Genomic DNA, 13,262 nt, shown 5'->3' with positions numbered 1-13,262 from the left:
CAATTTAATTCTTTAGGTCAACTTGTTAATGGGGACAGGAATATTCTTGGTATGGGTCAAATGGTTAAAGGCTGTCCCAGGACAAACATCATCAAATCAACTGGGAACTTGCTAGAAAAGCACATTCTTGGACTCAACCCCAGACTTACTGATTCTAGAATTATTGGAGTGGAGTCCAGAAATCTGTCCTTTAACAAGCTACCTGGGTAGTTCTGATGCCTGCTATAATTTGGGTACCAGTGGGTTAAAGATTTTATTGCTTGTAGAGGAGAACATGTTATTGTAAAATTATCTGTTATGATCCTACCTGGAAAAAACAAAAGCATGGTAGCCAGAAGATCTTGGTTTGAACCCTATCCTAGAAGTTAAGGGCTATCATTTTTTAAGCAATATATTCGGTAAGTTACTTAGGACCTCTGAGCCTTTGTTTCTTCATTTGTAAAATATAAGTAATCACAGAAATCGTAACTCAGCATTGTTGTATTAGGTGCTCAATAAATATTGATTGGAAAGTCATGTGATACTTAGAATTAATAGTAAATTTTCTTTTGGAGAGAATTGTAATTTTCAATGGAAGGAAACAATTAAGAAGAAATATACAATCTTCCCCCTAACTGCTATTGAAATATTTTTTTTAAAAAAAGATTTATTTATTTATTTATACAAGCACTGGGTACAGTCAGAAGCACGGGAGGGTGAGAGAATTCACCAGAGCCAGAGCTGGGAGCAGAACAGGCAGAAAGACCAAAGTACACTGCTGAGGGGAGCAGCGGGCGGCAGGAGAGGTCTGTGTGCCATGTGGGACCTTCGCCCTGCTGCCGGGGAACGAACTGGCGCTGCAGAGGCTGCAGGCAGCTTTGCAGCCCAGGGCTCAACTGCTGTGCTACCCGGGAGGCCCCTGCTTTTGAAATCTTTCTAGAAGCTCCTAGTTGCTTTGACTAGTTTCATACGTTTGAAGATAGTCATGAGAACTTCCCATTGTTTGAAAGTCTTAAGTTGGGCCTCCCCGGTGGCGCAGCAGTTGAGTGCCGGGTTGCGAAGCTGCCCGCAGCCTCTGCAGCACCCATTCAATCCCTGGCTGCTCCCCTGCCACCGGAGGAGGGTCCCACATGGCGTGCAGACCTCTCCTGCCGCCCGCTGCTCCCCTCAGCAGTGTACTTCGGTCTTTCTGCCTGCTCTGCTCCCCACTCTGGCTCTGGTGAATTCTCTCACCCTCCCGCGCTTCTGACTGTACCCAGTGCTTGTATAAATAAATAAATAAATAAATAAATAAATAAATAAATAAATAAATAAATAAATAGAAAGTCTTAAGTTGCTTTGAAATCTTTAAAAATGGAGGTGTGGGCCTCCCTGGTGGCGCAGCGGTTGAGCGCTGGGTTGCGAAGCTGCCCGCAGCCTCTGCAGCGCCGGTTCGATCCCCGGCTGCTCCCCGGCCACCAGAGGAGGGTCCCACATGGCGCGCAGACCTCTCCTGCCGCCCGCTGCTCCCCTCAGCAGTGTACTTCGGTCCTTCTGCCTGCTCTGCTCCCCGCTCTGGCTCTGGTGAATTCTCTCACCCTCCTGCGCTTCTGACTGTACCCAGTGCTTGTATAAATAAATAAATCTTTAAAAAAAAAAAAACTGGTTCTGGCCTCATTTAAAAAAAAAAAAATAAATAAAAATGGAGGTGTGTAGCCTGGGATATTCTATATATGCAGGTTGTCCTATTTTGCATAAATGGTTTATGTATTTAATAATTAAAAATAATTTTAATAGGTAGAATTTCTGACCCAGTCTCATGATTCAAAAATGAGTACAATACAAGAAGATACTCAGTGGGAAAAAAAAATCTCAGCCCCATCCTTGCCATCAACTTCTCCTTTTACATCTACTCTATAACCAACCATTTTTCGTAGTTTTTTGTTTCTCCTTCTAGAATTCTTTAGTGGAAATATAAACAAATATGAATAATTATTTTTTCCCGTAACACAAAAGATAGCACACTGTAAGAACACACTGGATACACTGTTGCATGTATTATAATTTTTCATGATTAACAGTGTACCTTAGATAGCTATTCATGTAGAAAATTCCGGGTTTTTTTTCCTTGTCAACTCAATTGAGGAATACTTTACATATAATGAACTACATTCGAAGTATGCAATGTAATGAATTTTGACAATTGTGTATACCTATTTAAATACCACCCAGTTAAGATGCAGAATGTTTCCCATTTTTTTTTAAGATTTATATTTATATTTATGTATACAAAAACTGGAGTGTAAGCCAGAGGTGTGGGGGGTGACAAGGATTTACCGCAGACAGAGTGGGCAGCAGAGCAGGCAGCAGGCAAGACAGGAGAGGTCTGCTGTGCCATGTGGCTTAGCTCCCTGGCTGGGGATGGAACTCATGCTGCAGTGGCAGGCAATAGCTTGATAGTGCTGAGACTTAACCACTGTGCCACCAGGGAGGCCCCAGAATGTTCCCATTTTTAAAAAAATTGCTTTGTACAGCACTATTTACAATAGCTAAGCTTTGGAAACAACCCAAATGCCCAAAAATAGATGACTGGATCAAGAAGATGTGGTACATATATACCATGGAATATTACTCAGCATTCAAAAAAGATAAACACATGCAATTTGCAGCAACATGGATGGCGCTGGAAGGGATCATGCTCAGCGAAATAAGCCAGAAAGAAAAAGAGAAATACCAGATGGTCTCACTCATAGCAGGAATCTAGAAAACTTAAATAAGGAACTAGGAAAATGAATAACTATAAGAAAGTGAAAATTAAAATCAACAAAAAACTATGAACCAGAGACACTCTATGGGGGGTAGAGGGCGGGAGTGGAGGGATTGGGGTCAAAATAAGGGGGTTGCAATTGTATGGGGAATATAAAAATAAAAAAAAGAAAAAGAAAAAATTGCTTTGTAGTAGTTTATTATATGGATGTATCATAATTTTTTAAACCAATTTTCTATTGATGAGCACATGGGTGCTGATATAAACAATTCTGTAATTAATAGCCTTTTCAAACAGTATTTAGTTTGTCAGCCTAGTACGTCTGAGTATAGCTTCCTAGATAAGAGGTTGCTGAACCAAAGGTGAAAGAAATTTAACACATGTTGCCAATTTGCCTTTCATAGGCTCAGTACTAGCTTAAACTCCTACTAGCAACTAATGAGAGTTCTTGTTTGCCCAGTCTAGCTAACAAAGTATGTTATGAAATTGGATTTTTGCCAATTAGGTGAAAAATAATATTTTAATATAGTTTTACCTTGAAGTTTTTGTATAGGTATTTTTGAATGTTAAGGGAGGGAGGGGTCATCTGTAGCATTTACTTTTCCGTAAAAAAAAAAAAAAATATATATATATATATATATATATATATATGTTCTTTTTCCATTTTCCTATTGGATTTTTTTTTCTTCTGGTAATTTCTAGAAACTTTTTATGTGTTAATGGTTAGCTCTTTGCAATTTTTTTTTTTTTTTAAACCAGGCTGATTGCTTTTGACATTGCAAGAACTTTAGTTGACAGATGTATATCTAACGTTTTGGCTACTATGGCCATCTTCCTAAAAATTGCTTAGCTTTGATTTCTTTCCTTTTCTCTTTCCTTCCTTTCATCTCTTTTTCTTTTCCTCCTCTTTTTCTGCCCGATTTCTTTTTTTTTTAGACTTTGTCATTGTTTAAAAGCTAAATATGATGAAATTATATTGACGTACATTTTGGTATGTTTGCACCTATGATGCAAACATATGAAGCACGCTGAGTATTACATGTCATTAAACAGCTTGAAGATGCTTTATTGCTGAACAGTAATCAATTTAATGGGTGGATGGTGTTAAATTATTTTAATGTATATGACCCTGGTTCTTCAATTTAAAGGCCATGTGTTTGGTATACTGCGCATTGGAGAAAGAACCTGTGCCAATGTCATTGCCCCCAGGCTTGGTGCCACCTTCTAAGAGAAAAACGGTGAGTATATCAGACTCTATGAGTTCGATCCCATCTTTAGCATTATCCAAAAATGCCACCTATAGGCATTTTTGCCTACCAACCCACCATTAAGACAGTAGATTTATCATTGTTAAAGGACTTATTTTTTTTTAAACAAAGTACATGTCTTCTAACAGTTGGCTACTTGATGAAGATAGAATCATCAATCTAAATCAAAGATTTGGAGCTCCCTTTGGTTGAACTCACATAATGTGATATCACAGAGAAGATAGATAATCCTCCTGCATTTGTTTTTACATAGGTCATCTGGTTGTTTTATTAGCATTCCCTTGGTCTCCCTAAAGGTGGAGACAGATAATCTGGCATGCTTTCTCTGGAATAGTTAATAGGTGTTTTTTATTTGTTTACTAGCTAACTCTTGATTCTTTAGGTTCAAATTTTTCAATTTGGGTTTTTGAAGGTTTTTTTTTTTTCTCCATCAACCTTTAGCTAGTTTAGCTACAGCTCAGAATGCCAAATGAAATTATAAAAGATGGAGATTGAGAATTATCTGAATATTTTGTTAATACTATCCCAGCCACCCATATACATGTAGTCATTCACAAGTCAAGAGTTAGTTGTGCTTAAATTTATTTACTTAAAAGATCAGAAAGTAAAATGGGCATCTATATAGTAACAACTGACCTGTATTTTTCTTAGGTAATTTTTTCTTCTCCATGGTTTTGATTGGGATGTGGTGGGAGTGATAACACTGTTGCTGTAGTTTGTAGGTTAGAATTGTTCAGAATTTGGGACAGTGTTATGGGTTGAAAGAGTGACACTTAGCAGATTCATTTTGGCAGAAATACTATATGTTCATATTTTGTTCTTTCCCCTCTATAGTGGGTTGTGTCCCCTGCAGAAAAAGCTAAATATGATGAAATTTTCCTGAAAACTGATAAAGATATGGATGGATTTGTATCAGGATTGGAAGTCCGTGAAATCTTCTTGAAGACAGGTTTATCTTCTACCTTACTAGCCCATATTTGGTAAGACTATTTAAATTTAGATAAAAAGACAAATTTGGTTTTGTATCAATTCTGATTTTGTGTGCTTCATTTTTAGTCATTTGCAAATCGTACAGTTTTTCTTTGTAGAGAAAATTTAAATCTGCATTTCTTCTAGATAACTGGCAAAAGCTTGAGACTGGATACCTGCAGTTATAAAATTAACAGCATTGGTTAATTGTTATTAGAATTTTAAATTGCATCATCTGTTTGTATCAATTAAACTTAAATTTTTAAGGGGAGAACCCACAAAAATGAAATTTAAACAATATAAAAAATGTCTTCAAGATATACACATAAAATTCTTATGCTTTTATATCTGTACATAAGAATTATACAGCTGATACTTTAAAAAAGACAAACTTTAATTTAGTTTTAGTTAGCAATTCTAGTGAATTGCTCATTAAGTGATATGATAATGCTTTAGTGTGCCTGCTGCCAATCCACCTTACTATACCAGAGGTTATCTTGAAGTTTTCAAATGGCAGCAAACATCAGAAGTGGAACCACATAATTAGAAAGAGAAGCTTAGAAAATGACAAACGATGACAGTAGATCTGCCTTAAAAGGAACAAAAATTCAAGTCTGGGAAAGATTAAATGTGTATAACTAATAATAACTGCCACTTTCAATTGCCTTGCCTAGGTTCTGCGCCTAATAAATGGCAGTTGTCAAAGGTTTGACATCATGCCCAGACTTCTTACGTATTTTGTCTTTAATTCTCATAATCACTTTACAAGATGGGTGTTATCTCTACCTTATAGATGAAGAAACAGAAAACTTTAAAAAATTTGTCCAAGGTCACAAGGGAAAAACCCTGGAATTCAAGGTTTCTTGGACACTATGACTCATGGTCTTCATCAGACCACATTGGCTTTCAATGAATCAAAGATCAGGACTTCAGAAAGCTGTACTTTCAAATAAAGAAAATGGAATGAAACATTTGTTGTTTCTCTTAAAGTGACTTTGTAAAGCTTTCCAGATTGCTGTCTCTCCTCACATGTGATCTCCATTTGCAGCTGTTATTTCTGCTTTGACTTGGTGATCCTCTAGCTTCCTACTCTTAAGAATTGCAGGAAGCAAGCTGACATGGAATTTTTTTCTTGTTTTAGATTCATTCTAATGCCACTAAATTAACTACATTTGTTAAGACTTAAATCTCATCTTTAACATCATTTAATGTTGTAAATCTTGGAAGTAGAGAATGTTGGTATTCTTTCACTCACCACAGCTTTTACTTTTGAGTGGTTCTGGAAGCTGATAAGAAAGCACAATGCAAACCATTGCTCAGCACCGAGATGAACATTCTGTCTCTCTTTTTTGCCTCTTTAACTGATTCATCTCTTCAAGCATTTGAGGGAGTGTTGGGCAAGGCACCAGTTGGTATGACTTTCTTTTTCCATTCAATAGATTGTTTAAAAAAACTACAGTCATATTATTTTTTTCTCTACATTTTAGAATGATGTGGCATTTATATACTGTTCATTTTGTTTATTTGTACAGGGCATTATGCGACACAAAGGGCTGTGGGAAACTTTCAAAGGATCAGTTTGCCTTGGCTTTTCATTTAATCAATCAAAAATTAATAAAGGGCATTGATCCTCCTCACAGTCTTACTCCTGAGATGATTCCACCATCAGATCGGGCCAGTTTACAAAAGGTAAGACAACTTGAAAGAAAAGCTGACTGCATTAAGAAAAAGAAATAAATGCTATAATAAATGACAGATTCAATTTGAATGGAGTAGTAAAGAAAAAGAAAAAAAATTGGAGCAGGGCAATATTCTGTTTGTGGTTTAGTTTGTGCCTGTAAATATTATGCTTGAATGTCTTGTATAACATTCTTGGGCTATCGCTCATTTACCCCACCAATCATTACACATAAGCAACCATATTTCCAGCATTACAGTTGAAAAAATGTGCTCCTATTTTTCCTTTCCTGGATTTGCAAATTAATTTTTTTATGAATGGGGGTGAAATATAAATAAAAGCTATTAAGAATTAATTTGTATTTCATTTGATGATTCACTATTACTGAAGATAATAATGAATTTGAAAACAAATCCAGGAGATTATGATTTCTTGCTGTAAATTTTACCAAAAAAAAATAAAGCCACAAAGTAAACACCCTGTTGAATATAATTCAGTATGGTTTTTGCTGTATAGATGACCTTCTATCCTGGGCATAGGGCTGAATTCCATATGAGACTATCTAGAAGCAAGTTGTAGCTACTTTTGGTAGCATTGGTAATTTTCAAAACTACATTGTTTTCGCCATGTTGTTCCTTGATTTTTCTCTCCTATTTAGAAACCTTTCTGTTGTGGTGCAAGACTTACAGTATCTTGGTTTAATAGAGCTTTATAATGACTTCTATAACTCTAGTATCTACTTGCCTTTAAAAGTGAGAACTTTGTATTTTTGCTGTCATTCTGTATCATTGCTGTACAAACAGAATTCTTCCCAGTTACATGTAGTAGGAGTTGTAAAACTTGTGACTGGAGGAGGCAGTTTTAAATATGTCAATAGAATATCTTGGTTTTGCATTAATTTTGTCACATAGGTTAAAAATCCCATTTTAACAAACCCAATAAAAGTCAAAATTGGATTTTTTCTAAATCACCTTAATGGAAATTTACAGTCACCACATATAGAAGTTACTTATAAGAGTTCTTATCCTTATTTTTGAAGTATTTGATTATTTTCTAAGTTTTTTTTTTTTTTGGTGTGTGTGGGAGGTGAGCATTTTGTGAATTATTTGAGATTTCTTGTGATGTGTAGAACATGGGTTCTCTAAATTGTGGAGAAGGCTAAAGTTTACACATTTGTATTTATGCTCTTGATTATAACTGTATCTCAGTTATGGAGGCTATATTGTTTCACTCTTTTTTGAATCTATGTAGACTGGTTTTTCTCCCTTTGCTGCCTTTCTTTTAAACCACTGAATTTCCACAGACACAATGACAGGTACAGAAATTCCTGAAGTAAAATTCCCGAAGTCTCAATAACATTAGATACTTCAAATTGCATCTGCTCCATATAGGATTTTTAATATAATGATTTCTCTAGCGTCCAATCTCTAGAGCACAGACACCTTTGTCTGTGTCAGTTATCAGTATTATTCATTAAAATGGGATTTTATTACTGTTGCCTTATCTAGTAACCAAAATTTTTAACCTTAAATAAAATTTGCATTTGTTTTGCCTTTCAAATAATCTCTTTTGTCTTTATAATCTGATTTTTTTAGTACTGCATTTTTTGCAGCTTTGACTAATCTTTTTTTGAATGTTGCTTTCCTTTCTGTGTTTTTTCTAGTTTGGACTATTTTTTCCATTCTGCAGCACTCTGCTTTTCGCCTTTCTTGTACTGTCAGTTTCTTAACTACTCTCTCAAGGTTAGAGCTTTACTTTATGCCTTTTTAGCATTACAATTTTTGGTTTACAAGATATACTTTGAAATTTCAGGATTTTTATGAAGCAAAGTTGATACAGAGATTATATCTAAATAGCATGCTTTTGTCACATGTTACTTGGTCCTTGTTTGCTTTTTAACTTGTCTTTCCTGGGTTCTCTGTTCCACTTAAAATCACCAATGTGGAGTTTTTGTGTAATGTACAAAATAGAGTGAGATAAAATATTTGGAAAGAAGGCGCCACACTACACTTTCCTTCAAATGCCCTTCTTATACTTCATATTCTGTGAGCTGAACTTTTTTCATGCTTCCTGATAGCATACCATTTTATTGCTTTCAAATGCTTCTAACTTGCTGTAGTATTACCAGTTAACTTGTTAGAGTTTAAAATTATTTGTATCACTCTTTTTATTTGATGATATTTTTAATAGTGAAAGAATGTCAAATGTGAGTCTTTTTTTTTTTTTTTTTTTTTTTTTTGGGAGTTAGAGTGACAGAGGAGGTGTGGAAGTCATGAGTTTCTTGGTATGCTTACACCTCTGATAGCAAATTTCTCAGTACCATTTAGGTGATGTAAGTTACTCTTGGTGATAAAAGTGAGACCAAGTGCTAATTTTTAATTTTGTTCTCCTATTAAAATGTCTGGCCAGGCTTAGCTCATAGGTCAAGTTGAGACAGAGTTAAAGTCCCCCTAGTGAAGACAGAAATTCACTTTTAAATTTCTAATTTAATTAGTAAGTCAGTAAAAAGTATTATTTATTATAAACCTATAATTAATATAAAATTGAGAAATAGCACTAATTGAATCTTGATAGATGAGTTTTGGTATTGAGAATCAAAACAAAAAATCAGAGGGTTTATATGCAATGTAGCAGAAAGAAATACAGAAGGAATTATTTACTAAATTTTATTGATGGACCCGTAGTGATTTCATTTACCTAAATGCTCTTGATATGAATGTGCATATCAGTAAAATAGTCCTTGAATTTTATCTGAAGACTTCTCATCAAATTACTTATAATCTTTTGGGTTCAGCTTTGCACAAGTCATTTAATTTGTGTCCTTAGCTTTAAAATGGGGTTAATAATAATCTCTGACCTGTCTACAACTCAGTTTTCAGATTAGCTTTGAGAATTAACTATTTGGTTTGAAAGTGCTTAGTGAATGGTAAGCCATCAGTAATGTGAAGAGATGGTATGTTGCGCATGTGTAGGTTTCGTCTGTTGTGTGTGTTGGGAATATATGTTAAATTCAAAGCCACACAAGTATTAATACTAAGTTTTATGTTTTACTAAGAAGGTCCTCAATATATCTTAGTTTTACATGTTTAGGTCTCAGTTTTAACATTTCTTAATGGTGATGATTCTATTATTTGTCAATCTTGTAACATTGGGTATAGATCTAGTATTTGCAGGAGCAAATCTTTTTCTGCTCTGATTTCAGTCAGCAATAAAATATCAACAAGAGTTCACAAAAAAGGTTGAACCAGAGTAGACTTCACATACATTATTATTTCATTTAATTTTTAAGGTGGGCAGGGCAGAGATCATTTCCCTGTTTTTACATGCGGAAGATCATGCAGTTAGTAAAATAACAGAGCCAAGAATAAACCCAGCAGATTTTCTGGCTACAAGTACCTTTAAGATAAAATTTATACTAATTTTAACATGTTCATTATTGAGAGAAAACCATATGTAAAGGATTTCACATATGAAGACAGTCATTCCTTAGTAGTTGATTTACTTTAAATAGAGTTGACACTAAAAGTATTTAATAAAATTTATTGTTTGTTGAATTGAGTAAAATTAACCACCATTATAATCCTGAGATTCACAAAAATTTGTGTATTTATCCTCTATGCCTAACAATATAAATTCCGGTAAATCACCATCTCTCTCCCTGAGAAATTTATACTTAGAGGAGGAATTAGTTTATGAGACTGTAATCTGCTTTACTGCAAGGTTCTGGACAGGCTAGGATCAAGTGACAAAGATATTAAGTGGTGATACCCATTATATTTAGAACAACAACTTTCAGAGAATTTAAGGGAAAATGTCTTAGTATATTAACTGTGTGTTTGTGTGTGTGTAGAATTGCACTAGCTATGGTTTTTTTAGTTAAGTATTAGCAATGCAGTAATGTACGTAATACGTTATATTTGTGTAGTGCTTTTAACATTTTTAATGCTTTGTTATATAATAATAACGTAAATTTGTGAATTTTTTCTTTTTAGAACATCATAGGATCAACAAGTCCTGTTGCAGACTTTTCTGCTATTAAGGAGCTAGATACCCTTAATAATGAAATAGTTGATCTACAGAGGTATGTAAAATAAATTAAAACTGGTTATATATATACACAGACACAGACACACATGCACACACACACACAGCATGTTCTGTTTTGCTTTTGATGTGTAACTTGGTACATGTTACTTTGCTTGGTTAAGTACCATGGTTCTTGAAGTGGGAACCAGTGTACCTTACTTTATCAAATCTAAGTTGACTTTTAATTCAGGACTCACTATTTTCTTTTGTACCACTGCCAAACTCACTGCCAAAAATACAATGGTGTGCATCAATGATAAGATACTATTTGATTTCAGAAAGTGAAAAGCGTATCTTGGAATCAATGAGATCGCATTCCTCCAACTTTAAAGGGATTAAATGATTTCCCTCGGTTGTTGGTAAGAATTTAGCTTTGGCTAAATTTAGCTTTGGCTTTCTCCTCTCAGGTGTAGTCCCCATAGAATTCTCACCAAGTCACCCGTGAACCATCACCATAGTTTCTTGTGCTCTTCCTGCCCCTATTTTAATCCCTTTCCCTCCCCCTCCCCTGCTGAATGTCTCTGATTTATAGTGGTATAGGGCACTGAATTTAGAAATCACTTTTCTATTTTAAACCTTCACAATACTTTGAAGCAGATAATGACTGATATTTGATTTTATTGTTGGTATTGGGGTATAAAGGGATTAAATGATTTCCCTCGGTTGTTGGTAAGAATTTAGCAATGCTCTTCCTCATCCATGAGACTAAAGAAACTTAGTAGTTATGGTTTTTCAGTTACAAGAAACAAGTCAGCCCAGGCTAACTTAAATCAGAGTGACTTTATTGACTTGTGAAACGAAGACCTCTTAGAGGTAGGGATGGCTTATGGCATGGTTTGGGACTTAAATGATAAAATACATTCTCTTGTTTTCTCATTTCTTTTTCATACTTCCACTGGTTGTACCATTTTCAGATAGACTTTCCCTGTGTGTTGTCAAGGATTATAGCACACCTAATCTCCTGTACTTATAATTTAAAATCTAGAAGCATGCCTATTTTCTGGCAGTAACCAAAACAGCCCCGAGAGTGAATCTGATTAGACTGGTGTAGGGCTGTGTCTACACCTAAAACAGTTGGTAGTCAGGGATGTATAGTTTATAGATTTGTCATGAAATCTCTCCTGGGAGTTGTGAGAAGATGATTTGTCACCAAGAGTATCCCCACATGAAAATAGGAGATTCAGTAGGAGGAGGAATGAATTCTGGGAAAGTAAATGTCTACTCCAGCTGCTAGAACTCAAATCCTCAGTAATTCCAGTGATTACACTGAGTTTCATCTACCTCTTTGAACAGTATGACTTGACATTCTCTAAATTTAGTTGGAATTCCTTTTTCAATGTCATTGTTTAGTGTTGAACATATCTTCTAGGTACTAAATTCTGTCACATTCTTATTTCCTGCTTAAAGATTGGCATTCAGCTATTACACAATGTCTCTAATATTGGAATCCTATGGAAACCAAAATCTCTTTAGAGAACATTATAGTTAAGTTTCTTCCTTAATCATAAAAAATAAAATAAATTCAAAGTTACACATCAGGTCAACAACAGTGCTGGCTAGCACTCAAACCGAGTTGTATACATACTAGTTGTGCTTTTTTTCAGTCATATAAATTCATTAGGTCTTAAATTTTTTTTTACTTCAATTTGGAATAGTAGATGTGAACAATTTCATTAGTCTGTAATGGTGTTTAGACTTCATTTTCACATGGGTCATACTTGATCCATTAACACTTTAATTTACTTTACATGTAATATAGCTAGATTTGAAAATACTTCTGTGCCGTTCAACCTATGAAAATAGACACCTTCCGGAGTTCTAGGATTTACTTGACTTCAACAGGAGTTACTTAATGTGTAAAATTTTTGGTAGTGAATTTTAATGGGGAGTAGAGCACCATGTTTAAAATATTTTTGCTCTTCCACACTTTTTGTAATATTAGATACATTTTGGTCAACTGAGCTTTCAGTACTTCCAGTAACTGTAATGGTAAGTTGTCTGGTTGCAGTCTTGTATGGTAAATCACCGCTAACATTATAAAAAAGAACATGTCTAATAATTTGTGACTTTTATTAAGAAAATCATAAGAGTTCTAAAACCTTGTTAGTTTTTAGATTGTAGTCACATTCTATAAATGTGTAATACATTTATACATGTTTTGACATTTGTGAAAATATTTTTCTTAGGCTTTTATTTTAGGTGAAATCTACAATGTAGGCAAGCTTCCATCATCTGTCAACTCCAGTAATGTTATAATGAGACTCCTCTATCCATGCTGAAATTATAGTGGTTAAGATTCACATTTGCAAGTGGTTGTGTGAGGTTACTCTCTTCAAGTAATTAAGCTATTAACATTATAAACCTTGGCCTTTGTTGTAAATAACTGTTTTTTCCTATATACTGGTACTGCCTTTCAGACTTTAAATCTTTTATTAACATATTAGTATGTGATGTGTATGACTACAAAATAAGAAAAAAGAATTTATGCAGATTTTGTTTGTGACTTTTACAAAATTGTTACCTGACAGAAGATTAG

The 13,262-nt window shown here is 34.6% G+C and overlaps 1 protein-coding gene across 4 annotated transcripts in view; it reads left to right on the top strand.

Annotated features, from left to right (window-relative positions):
* The window catches only part of EPS15 (epidermal growth factor receptor pathway substrate 15), a 123,498-nt gene that overhangs the window by 46,679 nt on the left and 63,557 nt on the right, over positions 1–13,262 (top strand). For all 4 annotated transcript variants that reach the window (XM_037500322.2, XM_054691504.1, XM_037500320.2 and 1 more), the window contains exons 9-12: positions 3,874–3,963; positions 4,828–4,973; positions 6,495–6,651; positions 10,633–10,721. In XM_037500322.2, the coding sequence (XP_037356219.1) occupies positions 3,874–3,963; positions 4,828–4,973; positions 6,495–6,651; positions 10,633–10,721 (482 nt within the window). The remainder of the gene's footprint in view (positions 1–3,873; positions 3,964–4,827; positions 4,974–6,494; positions 6,652–10,632; positions 10,722–13,262) is intronic.

The sequence above is a fragment of the Talpa occidentalis genome, unplaced genomic scaffold, assembly GCF_014898055.3.
Source record: "Talpa occidentalis isolate TD23 unplaced genomic scaffold, MPIMG_talOcc4v2.1 talOcc4.9, whole genome shotgun sequence".
Classification (NCBI taxonomy): domain Eukaryota; kingdom Metazoa; phylum Chordata; class Mammalia; order Eulipotyphla; family Talpidae; genus Talpa; species Talpa occidentalis.
The sequence above is the reverse complement of the archived record's forward strand: the minus strand, read 5'-3'. Positions and strand labels throughout refer to the sequence as shown.